General features: G+C 43.7%; 1 protein-coding gene across 2 annotated transcripts in view; it reads left to right on the top strand.

The window, feature by feature from the left end:
* CNKSR3 (CNKSR family member 3) overlaps positions 1–22519 on the top strand; it is an 88789-nt gene extending 66270 nt beyond the window's left edge. For both annotated transcript variants that reach the window (XM_059401305.1, XM_059401304.1), the window contains 9 exons: positions 972–1013; positions 3939–4058; positions 6240–6299; positions 10597–10665; positions 10915–11061; positions 15456–15580; positions 18145–18353; positions 18852–18941; positions 21149–22519. In XM_059401305.1, the coding sequence (XP_059257288.1) occupies positions 972–1013; positions 3939–4058; positions 6240–6299; positions 10597–10665; positions 10915–11061; positions 15456–15580; positions 18145–18353; positions 18852–18941; positions 21149–21447 (1161 nt within the window). In that variant the 3' untranslated portion in view covers positions 21448–22519. The remainder of the gene's footprint in view (positions 1–971; positions 1014–3938; positions 4059–6239; positions 6300–10596; positions 10666–10914; positions 11062–15455; positions 15581–18144; positions 18354–18851; positions 18942–21148) is intronic.
* Positions 22520–27120: the final 4601 nt, after the last annotated feature.

Raw genomic sequence — 27120 nt, 5'->3', positions numbered from 1 at the left:
TGATAGTAGAGAAATGACCTCAAATGACTTTCGATTGAAGTAAAAATCTTTGACAATTTCAACAGAGTTGATTTATATCTTTCATGTCCATGAAAGAATTAGAATGTCCTAGTTTGGGATTAGACTAGACTTAATGGTGCAAAAGAACTATAAAGAATCTAGTCCCCTTTTTTCCTGTGTACTGTGCCCCGTGGGTGGGAAACCTCTGCTGTAGACCAGTTCTAGAAGGTTAACTGTGAGAGTTTGACGTCAGCGGCTTCACTCTGACCACTTTTAGACAGGACAATGGTGACTCCTATCATCAGCCAACCAGGTTCGTACAGTTCTGAGTCTTTTGTTCTCAAGCTGAGTAAATAATGCTTTGCATTCCAGCCCTTTATTTAATGTCATCAATAGCATACCTCAAGACCACTTTTTTGGCAGTGTGTTAATGAATGTTTTGTTGAACCTTTTTCATTTATTAAGGACTGAGATATCTGATTTAATCTCGGTGGTGCTTAAAATAAACTTCTGTGGCTATGTTTACTCAAGCCCTTATTTGAAAGCTATTCTTATAGGCAGGCCCAGAGCTAAAAGATTCCTGGCTTGTTGGCCAGGGGCTGGCTGAGTGTGGGGTCACATTCAGGAGCCATTGTTCAGGTTTCTTGGACTTGACTTCTGGCTTACTGCTCTCTGCCCAGTCTAGATGGTCGGTGGGTTTCAGTTCAGTTATTTTTCATAGGTTTTCTGATTAAATAATTGGCCAAACGCATTCCTTGGATGATAAGCTCCTTTGGTCAGGAGAGGGCAGAGCCTTGGGAGGGGTTGGATGCCCCGCTCTGTGCCCTCTGAATTCAGTGCAGGACTCCTTGGGTTGCAGGGTCAGGGGCGTGCCAGCCACATCTTGGGCTCCAGGAAGTACCTATAGAGCTAAGCCAACAGTTTTTGGAAGTTTCTAGCTTTTACAGTTTTATTCTTCTTTCCTTCATTAGGATTGCCTTGTTGCAGAAATGGAGGATAAAGTTTTAACTGTAGTAAGTATACCTTTTAAAAATTACTGTAAAATTCCTTTCCCCAAACCAGTGGAACTCACATCAATTCGAGCAAGAATTCTGTGGCTAATTCCTTCAGGATATACTTTGAAATACTGGGTTTTGGGGACTTAAGGTCAAAAGGGAAGAATGAAAGTTATTTAATAACAAGAAGAAAATGACTACTGTGAAAATTCCTGTGCTTGGGTAGATGGAGGTCTCTTGTCTTCTAACATTTCAGTAGGTACAGTTATACTTAAATTACTAGCTAGGCTGATAATCAAGGTACACTGATCCACAGATTTCACTTTAGGAACATTTTGATTAAAAAAAAAAATCCTTGGCAAAAACCTTATGATGGAGGTGGGGGATGTGCTGTGATTGTTTAAAGAAATTTTGTGACTTAGTCATCTTTGCTTCCTCCCTTTGACATAAGCTGGCCTGTGCTCTTTTGATAAGGCCTTCCTCCCACTGATGTTGAGGAATTTAGCAATGAAACAGCTATAAATATATTTTCCATAAATAGGGAAGCTAAACAAATTGGGGGAATGTAAGAAGTGTCACTTCTTGGATTCTCCCCCTTGGAAAAAAAAAAATCCTCTTTGAAATTTCCTGATTTCTTTGGTGGCTTAATTTTGAAAGATTAGGTGAATCTGACTGGAGGAAACCACCACATGTAGCCATGGTTATTTTTACCTGGAGACCACTTACCAAGGATCTTCATGGCTCAAAAATTTTACCTTGTCAACGTTTGGGGTCGGAGAATGTGAGCCATCACTAAAAAGATCATACATCCTAAATATAAAACACAAATCTATTTTTTTTTTTTAGATTTTTAAAAATTTATTTATTTGACAGACAGAGATCATAAGTAGGCAGAGAGGCAAACAGAGAGGGGGAAGCAGGCTCCCTGCTGAGCAGAGAGCCCGATTCGGGGCTTGATCCTAGGACCTGGGATCATGACCTGAGCCGAAGGCAGAGGCTTTAACCTACTGAGCAGGTGCCCCAAGCACGAATCTATTTATTGCCTAAATTATAACAGGAGAAAATCTAGGTTAACCTTATGTTTGCTGATGAATGTTTAGATAAAACACCAAAGATAGGGGGCGCCTGGGTGGCTCAGTGGGTTAAGCCGCTGCCTTCGGCTCAGGTCATGATCTCAGAGTCCTGGGATCGAGTCCCGCATCGGGCTTTCTGCTCAGCAGAGAGCCTGCTTCCCTCTCTCTCTCTGCCTGCCTCTCCATCTACTTGTGATTTCTCTCTGTCAAATAAATAAATAAAATCTTAAAAAAAAAAAAAAAAACACCAAAGATAGAATCCATGAAAGAAAAACTGGCAAGGTAGATCTCCTTGAGATGGAACGCTTTGCTCCATGAAATGCAGTGTTAAGAGGATCCAAAGACAAGCCAAAGACAGGGAGCAAGTATTCTTAAAACACATACCAGATAAAGAACTTGTATCCAAAATATACAAAGAACTGTTGAAATGCAATAATAAGAAAATAAACCCAGTTAAAAAGTGGGCAAAGGATCTGAACAGACACCTCCAAAGAAGATAGGCATTTGACAAATGAATATAGGGAACAGTGTTCAGCATCCAGTTTCATTAGGGAATTGCAAATTAAAACAGTAGTGAGACACCACTACACACCTGTTAGAATGACTAAAACCCAAAACATGACAACAACAAATGTTGGCAAGGATTAGAGAAGTAGTTGATTGCTGGTGGGAATGCAGAATGGTACAGCCCCTTTGGAAGATACTGCAGGAGTTTCTTGGAAAACCAAGCCTACTCTTACCCCCTTATCTAGCAGTTAGACCCCTGGGTATTTACCTAATTACAGAAAACCTACACAGAATGTTATAGCAGGTTTATTCACAATTGTCAAAACTTGGAAGCAGCCAAGATGTCCTCCAGTAGGTGACTGTATAAACTGGCACATGTAGACAGTAGAATGTCATTTAGAATACTCAGGATATTCCAGTCACTCATAAAAAGAAATGATCTATAAAGCCATGAAGAGATATGGCAGAACCTTAAATGCACATCACCAAGGGAAAGCAGCCAAGCTGAAAAGGCTACATATCGTAGGATTCTTATTATTTGACGTTCTGGAAGAGGCCAAACCCCAGAGACAGTAAGCCGGTCAGTGATTGCCAAGGGTTCATTGTCAGGAGGGTGACGGAGGTGGAGCAGGGGGGTTTTAAGTAGTGAAATTAGTCTGTATGGTATATAGTGGTAGATACATAGCATTATGCGTTTGTTAAAACCCGTGGAACTATACACCCCAAAGAGTGCACCCTAATGGAAACTGGACTCTCTTTTGATAAAAAGCTACCAGTTTTGGGTCATTGGTTGTAACAGATGTACCATACTAATGCAGAACGTTTTGATATCTTGTTCTTATTAGCCATGTTATAGCTATTACTGGAAATTGTGTTGGGGTGGGGAAGGCAGTATAGGGAAATGCTGTACTGTGTGCTCAGTTTTTCTGTAAACCTAATAAAATTGCTTTAAAAAGAAAATCTATTAAAAAAAAAAAGCAGCTGCAGACAAAAAAAAAAAAAAATTCTTCTCGCCTTGTGAGTATTTGATAGGCACAGAATGTGAGTGATCACGAAGACATCATGCAGATGGCTGGGAAGAGGCGATTCTCCTCCACCGCCAAATGGGGGTTTCTGTGCAGTCTCTGCTTTTTAGTGGCCATAATTCTTGGAAGGGCTGTACGCTTTAAACACCCAAGTAGTGGCCCCATTTCTACAGATTGCAAATGCAAAGTTCACATGCCTTGGCTTCATGGAGTAGCATTATTAAAATAATTGCTGATGGGAGCTCAGGTTTGTAGGGGAAGTGCGTTTCTTTAAAATTCAGATTGAGATAAACTTGGTTAATGATTGAACCTTTCCTATTTGCCTCTCCCAACTTGAGGTCAAGGTTTTAAATGGCATCTGTGACAAAACAATACGATCTACTACGGATCCGGTTATGAGCCAGTGTGCATGTCTGGAGGAGGTTCACTTGCCCAACGTTAAACCTGGGGAAGGCCTGGTAAGAATTCTAGCAATACTTGCTTTCTTTTTCCTTTCTTCTTGTCTCTTCTCTTCTCTTTCCTCTTTTTCTTTTCTTTTCTTCTTTTAATTATTTTGAAGATTGATTTATTTGGGAGAGAGATTGAGAGCTTGAGAAAACGAGTGAGGGGAGGGGCAGAGGGAGAAGCGGACCCCCTGCAGAGCAGGAGCCTGACTGGGGACTCGATCCCAAGACCCCAGAATCATGACGTGAACTGAAGGCAGGGGCTTAACCCACTAAGCCTCCCAGGTGCCGGAAATGCTTGCTTCCTTTTCACATAATAACATACTATCATTTATTAAAGTTTTTTTTTTTCCCCAACTCCTTACTGCTTTTACTATGATTCTGAATAGAATTCAATTCGATTGTCTTCCATTATGCAGTTAGGAATTTGCCACCTTGAACTGTTGGTATGTTTTATGTCTTCGGTGTATAAAAATAAATACCGTTTTTAAACTATATTCTCATATCTTGAAGGAATTGTCTTAACAATTTTATTTTTAGGACTTGGCCATGCAGGGAGATATAAAACATTTACACAAAGGAAAGATGGTTTCTGGGTACAAAACAACATCTGCTCTGAAAGTCTGTATTAGCACTTAGGATGAATGTGAGAAGAGCCGGTGGAACAAAATGATTTCTTAAAAACAAGTTCAGAAATGTTTCATGAGCACTGTAGGAGCCCTATACGAACAGGCCCTGAGCGTACACACGGGCAGATTCCTTCCCTGGATCTGTGCCTCGGTACCTACATCTTCCAGTGGGGAGGCTACAGGGCTCCCTGATAAGCTTTTCAGGGCTGTAAGTTTGAGAGAGCTTGGTTTCCTCATCTGACAGAGGTGAACCCTAATAATTACTGCCTCACAGAGTTGTTGAAAGTATTAAATTAGATGAGGAGTGCTGGGTACCAGCTGCTGGACACATGGTTCCCGTGTAGTCATTGTTGGCTGTGCAGGTTCTGATGCTGGCACTGATGAGGAGGAAGGCGGCGGGGAGGAAGGCCTAGTGTGTAGGTAGCTGTGGGGAGACGCCAAGGCAGACTCCGCTCTCAGGAAAACAAAAATCAACTGAGTATCGACAAGTTCAGTCTTAGTACATAGCAATATGCATGTTGAGACTTCTTGGGTTCACCTGATGGATGATAGTAGATTAATCAGGGAAGACTTCCTGGAGGTGAGTTTATAGTTCTGGCTTGAAGCAGAGAAATACCCCAGACGGGCAGAAGTAGACTTGTTGTTTTCAGATGGAAAGTTCTATAAGCAAATGCTTTGGAAGGAGGAGTTGCATAGGTCAGGAGAAAGGGATTCCTCTGTGAGAGAAAGAAACAGGAAAGGAGAGGAATGGGGAGACCCTTGAAGGTGTTAGCGTTTGATGAGATTCTTACTACAGGGTGGTGTAGGTTGCTGAGCAGGACACGTTCAGGGTCCACATGATATCTGAGGAAGATCTACGTTATTGCAGCTTTGATATGTTATTGCAAATTCGATACTACTCTTTGCCCGGTCGACTTTTTTGTTCTTTCCCCCAATCTTATGAACATTTAATAAAATTTTTTTATGTCTGGTACATCAAACAGTGGAAATGTTTCCTCCATGGTATGGCATTTGCCTGTGAGTTTGCTCACCAGGCCCGTCAGCAGGAGTGCATTTGGCTTTACCCTTCCCTTAAAACGGAGCGGTGCCTGTTTCTGATTTACTCCCTGTGTCGTGTTGGTTAATAATCTTGGCTCGTGTATCCTAGTCTGGGTTGCTGGTGGCTTAAGCAAGTCACCCATGATGACTGCTGATCCCCCATTTATCTGAATATATCGTGTCACCCAGGAGAAGGTCAGGAGAGAACAGTCCGTGTTTGAAATGCCTCATTCATTCCGCGGGTCTGAGAAGGTGCCTTCCGAGTCCCCAGAGTTATGGGAAAATTCTCCGTGCCCAGTACACAAATTATAATACCAGAGAGATCCGGCTGCTGATTTCTTTCATGAGTGTTCCCTTTCTGAGCTCCCTTCACTGCTCCTTGGCTCTGGTTTCCCAGAGTTTCAGGCGGCTTAGAAATGCGTGTTGTCCCGAAGCGATTGCCTTTAATGTTTTATAAGATGAAGTCTCCCTGGCGGCTGTGTTTCTGAATGTTGGAGTAATGAGTTAATATGTTTGTGACTCCCTCTAGGGCATGTACATCAAATCAACCTATGATGGATTGCACGTGATTACTGGAACCACCGAGAACGTAAGTGCGCACATCCGTTAAATGTAAAAGCTGTCGTGTGTTTAAACAAATGTGACGCGTGGTCCCTATACTTTTCGTTCCAACGTGTTCATCCTATTTTATTATCTGCGGTGAGAGCGTGGGTGCTGTTTTGTTTATTTCTGTTGCTAGCATACTGCTTATCCCCAGCTGTTGGGAATTTATTATTTAAATTGTCTTTTATTGCTCTTGTTCCCATACCTTGCCCAGTTTTTACCCCCCACCCTTGTTAATTATTCCTTTGCACCCTGGAAGTGTTAACCCGTAAGTCTAAAAACAATGATCTCTTTGTGGTTGAAAACCACTCTTATAAGAACTGAAATTAGTAGCCGTATGTGTAAAATACAGTTTTTTGTTGTTGTTTAATGGAATTTAGATGGATCACCAGAGAAGCTATTTTGGGACTTTTACACAGTGTAGATACTTTTTACAGAGTTGTGTTTTGTAATATTTGGCATGATACTGAAATTTAGTACCCCCCTGCCCCCCCCACCCCCAATCTTTTGAATAGAAAAAGCAGGGCTGCTTTTCCTGTGAGAGTCTTTGTACACTGTTCACTTCCTTTTGGAAATGCTGCTCCATGAAAGGTTTTCTTGAGCCCCTCTAACATTTTGAATTTGTGAAAAGTAGAGCTAATTGAATGCTTTCTTTTTGTAACCTACAATATGGCTAGTTTTTGATGACATTGATATGGGGGTCGAAATGTTAGAATAGCTTCCTGGATCTGTATGAAAGAAGCATGTGTCTGTGGAACTAATCTGCTATTTAATCAACTAAGACAAGAGGAAATAATTTCTAAAAATAGAAGAAATTTGGTAGCTCCTCTGATCTGTTGGAAATAATGTGTTGAATTTTGAACTCGAGCTGCAGCGTCTTTTGATAAAATAAAACGGCATGATCTTTGATGGTTTGTGACACAAGCTTGATATTCGTAGCAAGAAAGAAGTGACATTGCTGAAGGCAGTCAGTGAATTTTAAATATGGTGTGTGGTTCTGGCAGAGGAATGAGTGGAAGATGGTGGTGTCTAAGCCTTCTTTGTCGAGCTGCTGTGAGAACACACTGAGAAGCGATAGGGATTTTTTTTGGCATATCACCTGATAGGCAGTAACAGCACGGGAAGTTCTGCTTTTAGGTCAGGGGTGGTGCAGAAGATGAAATGCGTAATTCATTACTTGGTTCATCCCTCATTCTTGTCAGAGACTTGGTATATTTCAGGTCAACCAAAATGAGAACATGCTTGTGTGCCACTCGGTACATTGTTTGGGAGTTGGAAGGATTCAGGGGGACGGTGAAGGTCATTTCAGTTTTTAAAGAGTGGAAGTTTGCATTCAGCAATTTAGTGATTGCCTTGTTTAATTAACCACCAGACCTGTATGGTTGCAGACTCTCCCTGGTCTCCTTAAAGCAGTTTTCATCTTGGATAGATGTGTAGTTCGCTATCCTGTTACTGCCAGAAGGCACACAGATTTCTCCTCTTCAAACCAGCCCCCCATCCTTTGGCTTTAAGGATGAGAGTTGAATGAGAGACGAAACAAGCTGCTTTTGAATACAGTGAAATGTCAAATGCAAGGGTACGTCTCCTGGAATTCCTACAAGACTCAGTAAGACTGGATGAGAGGTTCAGGGTTGACATGGATGTAGTTGATCCCATGCAGGATTATACAGAAGTCATCCTAGAGACACAGGTGGTTTCCATCTTGTGAAAGATCAAAAACGGGAAAACTTGTCTTATTCCTTCTGGCAATCCATTTGAGAATGTCACTCATTCTTTTCAGTCATTGAGCTTGTGTTCACGGAGTACCTGGAATGTGTGAGACACTTGCTAAATCTTACAGATGGGGTTGGGGACCGTAGGTAAGAGCCTACTTCTCCAGGGCTTAATCTGGGTATTTGACCCTAAATGCTGCATGTTTTACACTTAAATGGCAGTAGAAAATGCCAGCTGCCAGCTCTGGGACAGCCTTCCAGCTAGCACTTAACGGTTGTTGTGACTTTCAAATCAGAATGCTGGTTAAGTTTTGTATGTATGTATATATGTGTGTGTATGAATGAGAGAGTGCAAGCAGGGGGAGGGACAGCGGGAGAGGGAAAGAGAGACATCGCATCTCAAGCAGACTCCCCACTGAGCTCGGAAGCGCATGCAGGGCCCCAGATCATGACCTAAGCCCAAATCAAGTGTCCAATGCTCAACCTACCAAGCCACCCAGGCACTCCCGGTATTAGAATGTGTTAAAGGAAGCCTAGTGTTGTGGTTGGTAGTGGATGGAAATCACCCATTGCATTCCCCGTGTTTATCTTGGCCTCCAGGCTGCAGCAACGCCCGTAGGTTATCTTAGGCCTCCAGTCCATTTTGGGGGGAGGTTACCCGAGAAGTCAGGATCACTCCAAGGTCAGCCCAACAGTATCTAGTGATTCTCAATGACTTCTTTTTTGAAGTTGTCCAACACCTTGACAGGATCTCATCCATACTTCTGTTCCCTACCTCTGAGATGATGTGGGAATTCGATTAGCCTCTGAAGAATGGATGCATTCTTCTCCAGGTCATCGCCCTTTTGCAGAAAACCAGAACAAGCATCATTTTTCAGTAGTCTGGCTCGTGGTGAGAATAGGCAAGAGTCACTGCCCCAGGGAGAATTTTGGTATCAAGCTCTCTCTTTACCAGTGTTCTGCCAAACACCTCTCTTCATCACCTGGTAGGATATTTGAGAAATGAATGCATGAGGATCACTAGGAAGGAAAGTCAATTCAGGACATTTAGGATTGGTTTTTAAGATTGCACATCCATAAACAAGAACATCCTAGCCTCAGAACCATCTTTTAAAGTGAAGCTTTACCTTAAGTGAACCCTAAGCCGAGAAGATTATCTAGGCTGGACTGATTCTGAATGGACTTATGGAAATTGGTCTCTAACTATGGGTTAAGCATCTGCCATGGAGGGGCAAAAGGGAGCCTAGACACATTCTGTTTTTTTCTTTCAGGGCCTCAAGAGAAAGAGATTGAGGTAGACTATCTCCCTGAGGTACCCACGGTGCAGGTCTCTCAGGGAAGACACTGCTGGTTGTTATGGTGGCAGGAAAAATAACTCTCAGTTCCCTGTGCCTTGCGTTGGCCCTAGATACATTGAAGGGATAGTTTGTACAGTTTAATGCTATTTGCTCATTTCTCGTTGAGCCTGTCCCAACAGTTGAGCAAGAAGATTCAGCCAAGGATGTCTTGTGTTTGGTTCCCATCCTCTTGACTGTGTTCAGAGGTGCTGCTTTTTTTTTAAAGAAAAATAATTATAAATATGTCAGAAGATTCAGTTGGTTACATAAGTTACCAAATAAAATACTCCGGCCTCGAGAACATTAGATTGTAATTTGAAATCAAGGTTTTATCCTTTTCTTTGCTTTTGCTCATAGGAGACACCTTAAACTCAGAGAGTGCTAGTTTCATTAATTGAACAGAATATTGTGGACAAATATTTGAGAAATAGATTATTTGTAGATATTTATATGCACACATAAGTGGAGAGAAAGCTATATATATATATATATATATATATATATATATATATATATGCAGATTTGTAGCAAAGTATTATTGGGCAGAATCAAAATCTGGACTTCTGATACTAAAAACACATTCATTTTTAGATTCAACCAGAAAATGACAAAAATTTAAGTTTGTATTCTCTAAAGAAGTACATTAAATTAAATTCATTTTCTTTAAAGAAGTACATTTTCCAATGTCACCATCTTTCTGTGCTATAATAGCATTGTGATGATGCGTAAAACAAGGTTGAGTAGACAAGAGTTCGTTTTGATAATTGCTTAAAAGGAGATGTGAACATCACCATAACAATGGTTTTTACGTGTTAAGCAGTTGGTCAGCTTTTACAGGACTAATTTTGATAGGGATATACGTTAGATGAACCAAAGAAAGCCTTTTTTATTAGTTCACTGTGTCGCATTATGTCCCACTCTTCCTGATGGGTTAGGTGGACCTGGCAGCATGTCCCACTCTTCCTGGTGGGTGGACCAGGCTGTTGGAACGGACAGATGGTCTGGACCAGCCAGCCATTCATCAGGTGGGGAACATGAGTGCCCACCCCCATGGCAGGCTTGACAGACCATATTGTCTTGGGATTGTCTCATAAGTGCTTCATGTCATAGTTCTGGAGAAAATTGTATTTCCACTCCTCATTGTCTGCAGAAGAAAGGAGGAGGAAGAAATAGAAGCAGAAACAAATAGAAGATTTAAAAAAATAAGACAGGTCTCTGTGTTTGTTCCTAATAGTCTCCTGCAGACAGATCTCAGAAGATTCACGCTGGTGATGAAGTCATTCAGGTTAATCAGCAGACCGTGGTGAGTTGGTTCATTGAGACTTAAGACTTATATTCCCCTCTAGCGCTTTTAACTAAATCCAAAACCATTTTGCTTGAACTTTTGAAATGTGTGACTTTCATCCAATTTTCCATAGTTCTAAGTAGTGCTCAGATGGACACACTAGTGTCTGCTTACTTGCTCACAACTGATTTCCTTGGAATAAATTCATAGATTTGACTTTTCATAACTCACAAGGGAGTCCCTTCTCCTCATTTTCTTTCTTTGAAGGTGGGATGGCAGCTAAAAAATCTGGTGAGAAAACTGAGAGAGAATCCTACAGGAGTCGTATTACTGCTTAAGAAGCGCCCCACGGGTTCTTTCAACTTTACCCCTGCTCCCCTGAAAAACCTCCGGTGGAGACCGCCCCTCGTGCAGGTATCCGTTATTGGTTGTAAACCTTTTTCTTTCTTTTCTTTCTTTCTTTTTTTTTTTTAAAGATTTTATTTATTTATTTGACAGACAGAGATCACAAGTAGGCAGAGAGGCAGGCAGAGAGAGAGGGGGAAGCAGGCTTACCGCTGAGCAGAGAGCCCAATGTGGGGCTCGATCCCAGGATCCTGGGATCATGACCTGAGCCAAAGACAGAGACTTAACCCACTGAGCCACCCAGGCGCCCCTGTAAACCTTTTTCTGCTCTCTGCGCATGAACCGTGTTGAGGATCAGATTTGTCTCCAGAAAGAACAGTTACCATTTGATGGTGATCGGCTTCAGGAGTTTGTGTATGCGGAATCATTCTCTAGTCCTACTTCAGTGAGAACACAGGTTCTAGATTTTGCACTCGCCACATGTGACTGTTTAAATGATTAAATAAAATGAAAAGTCCATTTCCTTGGCCTCATTAGCCACACTTCAGAGGTCTGGTAGCCTCGTGTGGCTAGTGGCTGTCATCATCACTGCAGAAGTTCGTTCTGGTCCTTTTCCCCTCTCCTTTCAAACATATTTTAAAAAAAAAACATTTTTTTCTTAAGATTTTATTTATTTACTTGAGAGAGAGACAGTGAGAGAGAGCACATGAGCGAGGAGAAGGTCAGAGAGAGAAGCAGACTCCCCATGGAGCTGGGAGCCTGATGTGGGACTCGATCCTGGGACTCCAGGATCATGACCTGAGCTGAAGGCAGTCGTCCAACCAACTGAGCCACCCAGGCGCCCTCCTTTCAAACATATTTGACGGTACACGCTTTGAGCACGAACCCTGGAGAGACCACCTCGGGTGGAGTCCTGCCAAGGCAGGGCTAGGGATGGTGGGACTCGGCCATCCAGCGGGGAGTGGAACCACTGCATTGTTTAGTTCAGAGCTGGCAGACTCGAGTGATCAGCAGCAGCAGACTGACTTACAGCCTCGTGTTGGAGACTGTTGTGTAATTCCGTACGAACAGTGCACTCCCTTTTCCCCACAGCTGGGTGGAGTGTGCTCAAGGGCCAGACCCCCTTCGGATATCATTGGTCCTTAGTGTTTATTTCTTAAATCATAAATATAAAAGCAATGACATCTTAATGCCCTTTTTATTTTATTTTATTTTTTTTAAAAGATTTTATTTATTTACTTGACAGAGAGAGATCACAAGTAGACAGAGAGGCAGGCACAGAGAGAGAGGGAAGCAGGCTCCCCACTGAGCAGAGAGCCCGATGTGGGACTTGATCCCAGAACCCTGAGATCATGACCCGAGCCAAAGGCAGCGGCTTAGCCCACTGAGCCACCCAGGCGCCCTTAATGCCCTTTTTAAAGACTGAGATTGTAATTTATGTGGAACCGTCTGCCATTTTACGGTTCATCTTCAATGGGAGGAATGGTAGTTGTCTCAGGCTCTCAGTTTGAACCCTCTGTGATACATACAGCATTGGAAATACACCTACATGTGTACCTCGATGCAGGGTTTAGAATAAATAACAGGGGCACCTGAGTGGCTCAGTGGGTTGGGCCTCTGCCTTTGGCTCAGGTCATGGTGTCAGGGTCCTGGGATTGAGTCCCGCATTGGGCTCTCTGCTCGGTGGGGAGCCTGCTTCCTCCTCTCTCTTTCTCTCTCTATGCCTGCCTCTCTGCCTACTTGTGATCTCTCTCTGTCAAATAAATAAATAAATCTTTAAAAAAATAAATAAATCTTTAAAAAAAAAATAAGTCGGATATGGAGTAAGGAGGGACACATAATTAAAATCACTTCTTAAATAATAACTGATAAATAAATGATTTATAAGTCAATTCTTATAAGTAATCATCTCTTAAATAATAACAATATCAATCACACCCCAACTGTGATGGGGCAATGCCAGTGAAAGACTCATGCCAAGAGGTCATTTGGAAGAAGCATGGAAAAGACTCACAAAGCAGCACAGCCTAGTGGTTAGACAGGGGGCTTAGAGTTCAACTTCTCCAGTTCGAATCTCAGCTCTGCCACTTCTAACTATGGGATCTCTGATAAGGTATTTAATCTTTCTAAACCTTACCCCTAATTATTGGTATTTACTGTGAGAGAAAGCTGGGGCAACTGAGTGGCTCAGTTGGTTAAGCATCTGCCTTCGGCTCAGGTCATGATCCCGGGGTCTCGGGATCGAGCCCCCACATTGGGCTCCCTGCTCAGTTGGGAACTGGCGTCTCTCTCTCTCCTTCTGCTTCTCCCCCTGCTTGTGTTCTCTCTCTCACATGTCTGTGCATTCTCTTTCTCTCCCTCTCTCTCAAAAAATAAATAAATAAAAATCTTAAAAGGCTTTGGACTAAGGGATGAGGAAGGCAAGCAAAGCAGGTGTGCAGTGTGACATTGCACCTGGCTGGTGATACTAGTGACAGAAATTAGAGTCGGGAAGGCAGAGATGGTGGGTCTTCTGAGAATCACTGAGTCGGAAGTGGGGGGGGACAGTTCAAGTGCCTGTGTTCAAGTGTAAGTGGAAGCTGTTTTTAGGTACAGGCTAGAATTAGTCCCTTGATGTCTGGAAATTCACTTCAGAAGGGCATGCTTCCCTCCTCTCTGGCTCTGTCCACCTTCCTGCCAAGTCCCACTGACTGTGCAGTTTGGGGACCAGTTGATGGTGAGGGAAGAGATACCTCGTTTTGCTTCTGACCCAGGGGTAGAACCAGCATCACAACTGAGAGGCCGTTTTCATAGCTTAGCTACAAGTGTATGACGGGTCGAGGATAGTTGCAGAATATAAATTCTGGAACACTGACACTCCCTGACATTGCTGTGTGTCATTCTCCAGGCTTCACGCCTGGGCACCCACCTCTTGTGGGAGTGCGTTTCTTTCATTCTTGTCACCATCATTAATGTTGCCTGTCCCTGAGAAGGTATCCTCGTTGGTTTTAGGCCATCATCCTGGTAAATGAGAGTTCTTCTTATAGTCGGCATCATCAATGCTGGAGCCCTTGGAGAGCGCCCACTCTGTGCCAGTGCTGTACTGTACTGCTGACACTTGTGGGGGCCCTTGAGGCTGTTTTCAGCACTTTTTTCAGACACTGTTAATCAGTTCTATATTAAGTAGAGTTGACTGTGTTGGTGGCCACCATCCAGATTGTAGGGATCGTGTCACAGGAGACTAAAGACTAAGCCCCCATTTCTCTTGAGTCTGGGGGTCTCCCCCTAAAACAGGCCTGTCACTGTGAGTACATTCCAGTCCTTTCAGTCCTTAAATATAGCTCGTGGTCTCACTTGGGGGGGTACTGTGGGGTCTTGGGTCACCATCCTGGCTGGATAGGGTTTGAGGTACCAGGGGCCAGGCACAGTTCTCGTGTGGCCGTCACCACCCACTGGCCGTCACCAGAGGTCTTTATGCCTCGACTCTGGGATTTTGGAAGCCTTTCTTTACCCGCCAGAAAGTGGGTCATCATTGTTAGTCTATAGAAGAAATAAGACTTGAAGGTCTCACATAAGATTTTAAAAAATAGGTCCTTTTGAGCCTAATAACATAATTAAAATTAAGCTGTAAGGATTTTAAAGTTCTAAAATTAACTTGTATGGATGTGTGACAAAAAGCGCATAAGGTTGTGCACTTACCGTGTGACATGCAGTGTGCTAAGCCTATGACGTGTATCGTGTCACTTAATTCGCCTTCTGTGGGTGCTATTCTTGTCTCGTTTATTCCCGTCTTATAGATGAGGCACAGAGAAGGTGAGCGGTTTGCCCAGAGATACACAGCTAGTGAGAGCTGTAGCCAGGATAGCCCCTGGACGGAGGCTCTTATGCATGGTAGCATCGCTCCTAATTTGTATGAACTCACGTGACCAGGGTGGGCCACAGCCCAGTGCAGGAGCTGCTGTCAGGATGGCTGTTTTTTGAGGAGGAAACAGACAAGGGTATTTAAGCGATTTGCTCAGAGATAGAATCCTAACCTGGCTTCCAAGCCTCTACTTTTTTTTTTAAAGATTTATTTACTTATTTGCGAGAGAGAGAGAGCGCGCAGGCATGCAGATGGGTGAGTGGGGAGGAGGGGCAGAGGGAGAGAATCTTTCAAGCAGACTCCATGCTGAGCACAGAGCCCCATGAGGGGCTCGATCCCACGACCGGTGCCTTTGTGACCTGAGCCAAAACCAAGAGTCAGTTGCCCAACTAACTGAGCCACCCAGGCACCCTCTTCCCTCTACCCCCAAGCCTCTACTTCTTCCTACACATCTAGTCTTTCAAAATGCCCAGTTGATTCTGAGTGTCTCAAAGACTACGCATTGAGTGTTGCTAATAGTTGTAAACACACGAATGATGCTGGCCCTCGGTGTTGGCTTTGGGGAAGGAGAGTTACCCAAGAATAATCTCACCTCTGCCCTGTGCACTGGCCTCTATTTCAGGCCTCTCCTCCACCCACGACAACCCAGTCCCCTGAAAGCACTATGGATACCTCGCTGAAGAAGGAGAAGCCAGCCATCCTGGATCTTTATATCCCTCCTCCGCCGGCCGTGCCCTACTCTCCCCGGTATGTCAGCATCCGTTGGCGGTGTGCATGCCCGTCTCCTGTGTGTGGAGATTTGAGTGGCGGTATGAAGGCCATGAGGATTTCAAGGGCAGAAGCTGATGCACTCCAGGGTGACAAGGCTAAGTCTTGAAATGGCAGTTGTTCTATAGAGTGTGGTCCTGGGAGTAGGGCTGGGAGGAATGGGTGAAGGGGGCGGGTCACAAGGTCCAGACTTCCAGTTACAAGATAAGGAAGTTGTGGGACATCACGAACAGCACGGCGATTATAGTTAACAGTATTGTACTTTATACCTCCAAGTTGCTGAGAGAGATTTTAAAAGTTCGCATCACAAGAATCGAAGCATTTGTGACTGTGTGAGGTGATGGGTGTTAACTTTTTGTAGTGATCATTTCACAATAGGTACATGAATCAAGTCATTATGTCATACACCGAACATGAGCCCAACATTCTATGCTAGTTATTTCTCAATAAAACAGGGAGGGGGATGTGTGATCATTTAGGGAGAAATATAGGGATGGATCCAGGTTTCATGGGTCTTGAAACTATATAGTTTGATGGAGAGGAGACTCTCTAGGTAGAGAAAGCAGCCTTCTTGGGAATGCATTGTTTTAGCTCCTTCTGGAACACCAGAAAGGGCTGTTGGGGGGTCCCTGAAGCTGAAGTTTCATTATGTATAAGGTCAGATCATCTCTGGGGAGGAAGATAATACATGTTTTTGTGCGGCAAGTTAAAGGTAAGCTGTAGTTGGGGGTGAATTTGTGTTCTTCTTAGGACTTAAGAAATGTGGATGGAGATGTGGTACTTGTGGTTGCGTGTGTTTGTGTGTCTCTTCGAAGTTCTCCTAGAAGACATTCTTAATTGGCACATGGAATAATGAGGCTAGCCATATTAGCTGTTCCTTGGGGGATTATTTAGGTGTGAAATGCAGGTTTATTTGTATCAGTTTACCTATTTACGGAGAATTTAACTCATTTATTCAACAGAAGTGTAGTGAGTGGGAGGCCTGCATCAGCATCTTACACAAAACAGATGCGGTTCTTACCCCCGGAGAACTGCCAATGTCTTAGTCAGCTGTTCAAGAATAAATGGAGAAATACATAATTATGGTATCATATTTCATAAGAAAAAGTTCAGGCTGAATCTTACAGTGATATGTTACTTGATATTGGAAGTGTTTTGTTGTTTTGTTTTTGTTTTAAGCTGAGTGTTTGAATCTGTCCTGTTTCTTCCCTGGGCACAAGGAAAAATGAACATCGTTTTCCTCTCCCTGGCTTTGGGCCACCTAGAACTTAGTACAGCGCATAGAGAACCTTAGCTGATCATAGGCATCCTAGTTGGTAGATGGGACCGTTCCCTGTCTTCACAGACCAGAGTCCTGTGGTCATAGGATCTTCAATGCGTTTCAAGTGACAGGTAGTTGCCTTTGCACATGGAGGGCACAGTTTCACTGATGACCTGTGTGTGGGTGGTTTTACAAGAAACCAGGAGGCCACTCCCTAACCCTGAACTCTGAATGTCCTTGTCTGGGTGTCCGTGAAGGGTCACAGAGCAGTGGCAGGGAAAAGGGTACTTGCATAGTAAAGGGGAAAGCGAACTGGAGCTTTTAAGCCCAGGGGAGACACACATGCACACATGATACATAGGTACACGTGCATACACACATATACTTACACACCGTTAATGAAGGATACCTTCAGAGGAATGAAACATGCACATGGCTATGGAGAACGAGAGGTGAGTCTTGAGAGCTTTGTGACTGGGGCAGTTATAGGCCAGGGTTAAAAGTATAGAAGGAGATGGATTTGTAGAAGGGAAAGGGGGGTGCACAGGCAGGAGGTTCACTGGGAATACCAAGCAGGCAAAGCTGATCTTTAGATTATTTTTGGACTCAGTTGATGTTGTAATTTGTCTTGTAGTTTTTGCAATGATCACCTAAGAGAATTTTCTAGGTTCAAAAAAATGTAACTAGCTGGTAACTTGGATTCAACTAGAATTAAGTTTTAGGAAAGCTGACATGTACAAAGAATTAAGTTGGAGTCCTTAAGCCACACTTTCCAGTTTCTGTAGGGAGTTCAGAAAACAGACACTCTCCACTGGGTATGATAAAGGCGCCTTTGTATTTTTTGACATAATTTTCAAACCTAACAACTCCATTATACATCCAGTGTCTTTTCTGCTAGATCTTGGCAAAGATACTACTTTGGGCATCAGAAAAATGGCTCAATCATACTTTCACTTGTGATTTCTATAATAAATAGGAGATTCAGATAAGAAGTACAGGAAACCAGAGCTGTCTTTTCAAAGCTGTATTTATACTCTTTACACATATCTGGGAAAAAAAAAAAGTGATTTTCCTTTATTTAGTAGGATCATGCTATTTACTCTTACGTAATAGGATTTCTGTGTATTGGAGGGTAACAGAACGAAAAAGGAATGCTGCTTCCTGTAGTGGAAAGGAAGATTAAAATTTTCTTACGTGTGTGTGCTGGAGGAAGTATGTCCTGTAATTCTTCTGTAGGAGAGGATCTTTGTAAGCGACTTAATTATTGCCCACTGTCTTCCAGGGATGAAAACGGGAGTTTTCTTTATGGAGGCTTCAGTAAGTGTAAACAGCCATTGCCTGGTCCTAAGGGTTCCGAGTCGCCAAATTCCTTCTTGGACCAGGAGAGCCGAAGACGGAGATTTACCATTGCTGATTCTGATCAGTTGCCTGGGTATTCGGTGGAAACCAATATTCTGCCCACAAAAATGAGAGAGAAAACTCCATCTCATGGTACATTTCTGCCTGTTTGTTTTGTTCTGCTGTTTGTTTTTCCTCCCTCCCCTACCCCCCTTCCTTATTTGGAACTGTTGGATGGATTTGGCAGACTTGCAGGGTAATCTGAGGAAAACATAAACCTCAATGAAATTCTAAGTATGAGACCTTTATTCATCTCTCCAAAGCGAAGTCTTGTTGAATCATTACTCGCTGCCTGGCATCAAAGCCCAGTGGAGTGAGATCATGTTACGGTTTTAACTTGCAGGGCCTGGTTTTTAGCGTGGAACGGCTTTGCTCGGTAGACAACACAGGCTTGAGTTCGGCCGGCCTGTGTTCTCACTGCTTGCCACGGAAATGGGAGGCCTGGCGGTACTTTTCTTAGTTTACAATAATGTTATCACTTAGGTTTAAGTGAGTGTGATATGGGGGAGTCTTAAGTTATAAATAAAAGGAAAGATGCTTTAAGGTCCACAGACTCTGTCAACTTGTCGTGTCCTTCCCTTCCCTTTGAAGGCAAGCCCCGACCTTTGTCCATGCCCGCGGATGGGAGCTGGATGGGGATCGTGGACCCTTTTGCCAGACCTCGAGGTCATGGGAGGAAGGGTAAGTTGAAACAAACCCAAAATACACCAAACCGGAATCAAAAGGGCCATGGCCCTCACTTCAGCCCTGTTCCTAGTTGTGCTATAATAACCAGATAGAGGATCCCAGCCTGAGTCCTGTCCCTTCATATAAAACGTCTCTGAGGCCCTACCTGTTCCTGGAATGGCAGAATTATATTACCCTAGTTAGTGACTGTGAATCTTCTCATTAGCATCGTGTGCTCTAAAAAGGTTGTGGGGGCGCCTGGGTGGCTCAGTTGGTTAAGCCTCTGACTCCTGAGTTCAGCTCAGGCCATGATTTCAGGGTTCTGGGATCGAGCCCCACCTCAGGCTTTCTGCTCAGTGGGGAGTCTGCTTCTCTCTGACTCTCCTTCTGTGCTCTTTCTCCCTCCAACAAATAAATAAAATCTTAGAAAAATAAATAAATAAAAGGAAGAAGAAAAAAGTTCTGGAGGCTCAACTTCCACAGTGAACAACCCCTCACAGCTCCCCGGGCCTTGGTAAAGTTCCTCCCTCACGAACCTGAATCACCTGGAGCAGAATAAAGCAGGAAAGGGAGAAGATGTCTGTGGAGTAAGGTCCAGGATACCCTTAACTGGCATATGAAAGTCTGTGGAGCAGTCAGCAGGTGGCAGGGCAGTCTTTGTTTAGATTTAGAAATGTCAACATCTTCATTGCTGTTCTCTTGGGCTTTTAATCCCTGATTTAGCCTTTTACTTCCTTTTAGAAATGAGAGAGGTGGTGGGGAGTGTTAAGTCTGAAAGTGGAGACATACTTGACCTCCTGTTTCACCTTCCATAGTTCTGTCGTAGGATTGTTTTAGAATGAAAAGATGTCTGTCCGCGTGATGGGCACTTAAAAAAAAAAGCAGCTTTCTTGAGAGAGGACTCACATACCATAAATCTGCTTACCCTGTTAAAGTGTACAATTCAGAGGTTTTTAATGCATTCATGGAGTCGTGTGTCCATCAGCACTGTCTAATTCCAGCATATTTTATCATTTCAGAAAGAAACCCCTGAGGCAGTCACTCCTCATGCCCTCCTCCCTCAGCTCCTGGCAGCCACTAATCTACTTTGTGTCTCTGGATTTTTGTACTCTTGAGTAGACTCCTGCATTATGTGGCTCTTTGACAATGGGCACTTCTTCAAAGCAACTACCCCTTTGGTTAACAAAAACGAAACAGGCATACTGAGAAACATCTAGAAGACAGGAGAAAATAAAACTCCACTGTCTTCTGCTTCCCCAAACTAGACATAATCAGTCTGAATGTTTTCTGATGTTATACACTTAGAAAAAATGTGCAAAATGGAAGAAATAGATTTTTGACAGTACCGTGAAAGGTGACTTACTCAACACATGTATGTTTTCTGTAGCAACTGCATGACATCCTAACATCCATGTCAGGGCTCTAGCATGTACTCACCCAGGCTGCTGCTGCTGGACACCTCCGCCGGGTGTGTGCCCCCCCCTTCCCCCACGTTGAGCACCCATGCTGCACTAAGCATCTTGTCCCTAGATCGTCATAATTTCTGGGTCAAAAGAATGTTACACGTGGCCAGACTGCCCTGCATTTTAGGTTTCTCTTCAGTTTCCTAACTATCTCGCATCCCCCCCCCCCCCCCCCCCCCCCCACCCCCCCCCCCCGCCCCGCCCCCAAGAGCGGTGTACTGGCATTTAGGCTGGGACCATTCTTCCTTTTTTGGAACTGTCTTAAGCATGGCTGAACCCTTTCTGTTAAAGGTGAGTGACAGTGCCTGCCCTATACTGAGGGTGTCAGCCCAAGGCACCCCCACCTTCCAGATTGCTCGTTAGGGGAGACTTGGGGATAAGAACCACTGTCCCGGTGCCCACAGGCATTGAACAAGAATAGATCGGGCCTTAAGGAGTGCAGGCTGAGACAACCTTTTCGCTTTTTTTCCCCCTTCAATTTCGAGTGAAATGTTACGAAAATTCTAACACTGCTAAAGAAGTGTGGGCCCTCCGATTCTGCCCTGCCCTTGTGTTGCCTCTTGGGTTGTAGAAGCAGACTTAGATGGACTCCTTCCACTTCTACTTTCTAAACATCCAGTGGGGTGCGCCTGGCTGGGTGGGGGGAGGGCGGGGTCTGGGACGCACCCCGAGGGCACCGGGTCTCAGCACGCTGCCCGCCTGGCTGAGCTGGACGGTGCTGTGGATTTTAATGGACTCGTGGGCTTTGTCTGCAAACAGGTGAGGACGCCCTGTGCCGGTATTTCAGTAACGAGCGGATCCCCCCCATCCTGGAAGAGCGCCCCTCGCCCCCGTACCGCTTCTCCAGGCCCCCAGCGGAGAGGCAGCTGGTCCGCGGCGCGGACTACGTCCGGGGGAGCAGGGGCTACCTCGGTTCGGATCTCCACGGCAGCGCCACCATCCCGTTCCAGGAGGAGGGGACCCGAAAGAAGCCGGTCTCCTCGGCGACCAAGGCCTCCTCCACGGAGCCGTCGCTGCTGGTCAGCTGGTTTACTCGCCTGAAACTCTTGACTCACTGAGCTCCGCCCTCCTCGGACCCGTCCCTGGCCCCCGCCCCCAAGTGCCTTGCTTTTTCCGTTGACAACCTGTTCCGGTTTCCATCCACAGTATTACATCGTGACCTTACACGATTTCATTGTTTGTTTCTTTTGGAAGTTGTATACTGCCCTTCTCGGACTTTGGAAGTGATTGGATGGGGACAGATCACGGAGGATCTTAGGTGTTGCCTTGTGGAGGCCGAAGGAGAGAAATGAGTCGAGTCTGCTCCTCTTGGCTTCCTTAGGGCGGGAACACGAAGACACACACTGTACACTGGGGCCTGTGCCTGGAATGTTTTGGTCGTGATGAGGAACTGGGCCATGGTGGTGTTGGGGGTGGGGCTGAAGTTGGTGGCCCTGTCACACGGAGGCCTTGGTTTGTGGTCCATCTTCTTCACCTGAAAAAGCCAGTGGAGAAAACATTTTTGTTTTGATTTTTCAAGCTACATACCCTGTTTGTAAGTGTAGCGGCTTTGACTTTGAAATAACATGTGGCATGCATTTCCTGCTGTTTCAAAGAAGTGGTTTCAGTAAGTGTAGGCCTGTTGCACTTGGTTATTCCCTTTTCGTAACAATCTCAGTATGTAGGTCAGTTAACACAGAAACACATGAACACATTTAGGTAGGGATTACTACACACAAAGAAGTTTATGATTATTTGTGAGGGGTGTCGTTGTTGTTATATATTATTGTCTTTAAGGGAAAAGAAGCTATAAGATGTGCTGACAGCCAAAGGATCATTTCAGAAAAATGAAGCAACAATATTTAGGTTTATGAGAGATACAGCAGTTTGCATTTTGACTGTGTAAATTCTGTCTTCCAGGAAAAACAAACAAACAGGCAGTTCTTCAAAATTGTACATATTTTGCAAAATAGAAATCTCTTGGAAAGTCTCATGGTCACTGATTTTCAACTAGCATCAGGTATTTTGGAAAAGTGTGTCAAGATATTAACTCTTGTTTAAACTGAATGTATGATATTTTGTTAGAACAGAAAAGTCCTATCTTGTTAATTTAAGTGTTTTAAATATAGTTGTATATTTTTCTTACTCTTAGTCACGTGTAATTGAAGTATTTCTGCTTTGCATCCTGCGTGAAGCTAATGAAAACGAGGGTTCAGGGTGCTTTCCGATTTACAAGTGACCCCCCCCAGGCTGCTGCCTCTATGGGCGCTATTGTTAGAAAACAAAATAAACCCTCCCAAGCATTTTGGGATTTTTATGGTTTAGAAGTGGGGGTGTTGAGGAAGCATCGTATAGTGACAGTTACATCCGGGGAATTTTCTGAGGTATATTCCTAGGCCGAGCTGGTATTCCCTGCTCAAAAACACACACCGCCCCCCCCAACACCAACACCTCTGGAATTGTTTACTTTTTGCTCAAGTGCCTGAAATTCAACGAATTAGAGCTTCCCTGCAGTTAGTCAACATCTTCCTTTTTAAGTGCCTCTGGTGAGGCTGAAGGGATTGAAGGCAGTTGGGCTCCTCCTGTCAGCCTCCGAGGGAGCTGCCGCTGAAGGACAGAAGAGGCTTGGAATGCATGATTCATTGGGTGCTTTAAACACAATGTAAGGGCAGAGCTTGGTGGGGAGGTCTGGTAATAAGGCTCTGGAGACTAGTGTGGAAGCTATGGAAAAGGAAGGGCACCAGCCTTGGCCTATTTTACTGTTAGCTTGAGCTGGCTTTATGCCCAGAAAAGGGGGCGGCAACACTTCCTCTCACTCCCTGGATTTAGGAGGATTCTTAGTGCTCTTCAGCTGAATAATGAGTTAAGTAGCTTTGGAGGTCTTAGCTGGAAGTTGGCCCCTTTTCTGTGGAGAAAATGCCACTTGCGATCGGATGACCATCCTCAAAAATGCATTTTCAGGAGTCTGCCTGAACTACAGACAGTGCCCAGCTTCAGTTCCTGCACCACATGGGTGTTTCTGTGACTTTGTTCCCTCAAGCCCTAATAGAAGACCAGAGAAGCTTCTGGGTCCTCTGCCTTTATTCTGTCAGATGCCACAGCTCCATCTGTATTTTTACCTGGGGTTTTCTCCTGAATTGCATTTGGGAAATAGATCCCTGCTTTAAGGAAAAAAAAAAAAAGTTTGTGTATATCTCTACCATCGAGATACATAAACAATAGTTTAATACTAATTTCTTAGCCATTAAAGGAAGCGACTTGCCTCCGTAACAGTCGAGGTTTAATGGTGGATGTGTGGAATGACACTTGAAACTTTAAAAGTGATTTTTTCTTTAACCCTACCAGAACAACTCAACACCCATCCCCCCTTTTTTTTTTTTTAAGATTTTATTTATTTATTTGACAGAGATCACAATTAGGCAGAGAGGCAGGCAGAGAGAGAGAGAGAGAGAGGGAAGCAGGCTTCCTGCGGAGCAGAGAGCCCGATGCGGGGCTCGATCCCAGGACCCTGAGATCATGACCCGAGCCGAAGGTAGCAGCCCAAACCACTGAGCCACCTAGGCGCCCCAACACCCATCCCTTTTTATCATAAATATTTCACAATACAGCTACAATCATCAACTAAAAGCCATGGATGATTAAACCTATCCTCACATGTAAAAGTATCACCCGCATATACTTTTACGATTCTAAAATGAAATTAATAGTAAATACAACCACATGCATTAACTTAATGTCCTAAATGAAATATAAACAAATGTATAAGTGTTTTCTAGTGAAATAATTATTTTCTTATGTAAATATTCTAGCACGGTTATAGTACAAGATATATTGAAATATTGAGACAAGGCACATACTTGAACCTGTAGAGAAAATCACCATGCATGTGACAGCTACAAAACGGACACTAGCACAGGTGTGTTCTGCTGGCAACGCAATGCCAGGAATAGATGGATGTCAGTAACAAGATTTTCTAAAATGTGGCCAATTGTTGATCAAGTTGTAGATAAAACAAAAATCTATGAGAGCTACACCTATGTAGTGCTTACTGGGTGCCTGCCATTGTTCTAAATATTTACCCAACAACTGTGAGATGAGTGTCCCGGTTCTTCCCATTTTACAAGTGAGGGAGTCATCCAAGGGTAGACAGCTGATAAGAGAGCTGGGGTTAAGATCGAAGTGATTTGGCTCTACCCTCCTTGTTCATTATTGCTTTACGTATTGGCTTCTCTCAGTTTGGGGAGTGATTGCATTCCTGAAAATTCCAACACGTCTTAAAACTGGGCTAAAAATGCCCTGTGTGTTTAGGGATAGAATGAGATTATAGACTCAGTGCTGAGCTGGGTTTCCATCCACATGAGTACTTGGTGGCGCAGTCGGATGCTGTACCGATGGAGGGCAGTTTTTGGTTGTAAGGGATCTAACCAGTGGAGCTCACGTAGCGCCCAGACCCCATCTGTTCACCAGGAGTGGCCCTCCCCATCATTGGCACCTCACATTTCCAAAACTGGCTCTAGGAGGAGACGCCATCCTTGGAGAACAAGTGATTTAAAAGAAACCCCATCACCACCATCATCATCGAGTGTGAGTCAGTCTTCATGCTGTGTTCTTGTCCATCGTCTATCTCTGGTTCTTTCTCCTTGCTTCTCTACCCACCAAACCTGAGGTTCTAGAATCAGTTTTACTGTGTTTTTGTTTTGTTTTGTTTTGTTTTTCTTTTCCTCTCCCCAAAGCCAAGCAGTTGTTGCTGCTTTTGGCCCAAAGACCATGAATGTTACTGAGTTTGAGAGTGTTGGCCTTCAGAAAACACTAAGGTATTTACACGTAATTTTACCCTTTAAAGAGCTTACGTAAACTTGTTTGACATCTGAATATTATTAGCAAAGAATAAAAGCCAGACAGTTTTTTTTGTTTTTTTTTTTTTTTTTGCCACTGAAGGCATAAATGGGACAGCCTCATTTGAAGGTCTCCATGTGTCTGGGACTCGTTTTTATGGACAAGGGGTTCCCATCTCCCTCCCGCCCTCGTGATAGAATCCCTGCATCATTTCCTTTGGGAGGAGACTACCACAAACTCCCTATCTTGGAGATTATGTGGAAGGTGGATTTTTTTTTTTTTTTTTTTACATGTTCATGCTAATCAGTTGAAAGTGAGTATTTAAAAATCTGTCGATTAAAAGCTGACTTAAATAGTATACACAAACTGACCTTTTCTGATGTTTCTTCAAATGGGTGGAAGATCTTCATGATGAATCAAACCTAGTGGGATCATAGAATGTGGTTGGGGGTACCTCGAGGGATTGAAAAAAAGATTTTATGACCTATGGGATTAGAAAAAAAAAAAAAAACAGTGATCTTTTAATAAAATTTACCTTATAATTTTCTGGAGATTTCTTAAGTGCTAAGTTTTGCCCTAGAGGTTTTATTTTTGGCCATTAAACTTACTGCTAGCCATGTGCTGGTCTGACAAAAGTTTTGACAAATGTAAGGTTTAATGTAAGTAAAGGACAAAGAGATTATATCAAATTCAGATTTTCTAGATGGCCGTGTTTTTCTCCAGTTTTAGGCATGTGAGATCTGTCCCAAACCCTGTGTATATATGTGGAAGAGAATTTTGTCCTCTTAAAAAAGTCCTTCTACAGTAATGGCCTGTAGCTTACTGATGGGAAAGAGAAGAGGCGAGATTTTGTCCACAATGAACAAAATAAACATCACTCATCCAGGAGCCTGTTGCACAGTCTTTGAGAACCCCTGGACACCTCCCCTACTCCCCTCAACATAGAAAGGCACATGGTGTGGGGTTATTAAGGACAAGAGTCTGGGCGTATGCCGACCATCCTTGGAGATACTCAAAAATTCAATGGCAGCGTTTGTGAAGTTCATCTTCTGATTGGTCAAGTGTTCACGTGCTGCCAACCTACGACAGACCTCAGGGATTAAAACACGTGATGAGGCTAAAGCCACGATCATGGGGTTTCCTCCTGCGTTCTCTCCCAGCTCCTACCTACCGCGCTGCAGTCCCTGCTCCTGGGACGACGGGCCCCAGTCTGAGCGCTCATGCCATGCTTGCAACCGGCTATTACACTCGCTCTTCCTTACAGAGTTTCTTGTCTCCCTGAGAAGTTGTGAAACTGAAGCTGCAGGAGAAAATTTAAAAAATAAACCTCAAAGGCATTTAAGGAGCTACATCACTCAAAGGAGCTACATCCTCAAAGGAGCTACATCACTCCTGAAATCCGGGATCCAGGGATGGTCTCATCATTTTCTCTCCCACTCAGCTGTTCTTGAAGGAATGATTAAAAGGAGACAAAAAAAAATCAGGAAACAAATTACTATTTTTTTTCCTGTTCTTCCACAGACTAGACCCATTTTAAGAAACTTACCTTGTAATTTTAATGTTAGGGTGACAGAGACCAGATTTTTAATACTTTCCTTCAACATTTTGATGTATCTCGGTCTGAACCTTTCGATTATTTTAGAGAAACATGACGGAACTTTAAAAATGAAGTTTGATACAAAGCAATACTGTTTCTGAAGTTAAGAAATTGTCTTTTAATTTTGTGGGTGTCGAGTTCTGTTTTCCCACGTATGAACACCTCTCTGTCATTCCAGCTGAGGCTGTGCCAGGATAAGAGTGGAGAGATTTCAGGAATTAGTACTAATTTAGAAGTCTTTGACTTTTGGAAATTGGCAGTGGTTAGAAGCAGCTGGGGGGGCTCAGCTTTTGAAGTCAGGTAATCGGGTGTCCCACTT

This window comes from Mustela nigripes, chromosome 5, assembly GCF_022355385.1.
Source record: "Mustela nigripes isolate SB6536 chromosome 5, MUSNIG.SB6536, whole genome shotgun sequence".
NCBI lineage: Eukaryota > Metazoa > Chordata > Mammalia > Carnivora > Mustelidae > Mustela > Mustela nigripes.
The sequence above is the reverse complement of the archived record's forward strand: the minus strand, read 5'-3'. Positions and strand labels throughout refer to the sequence as shown.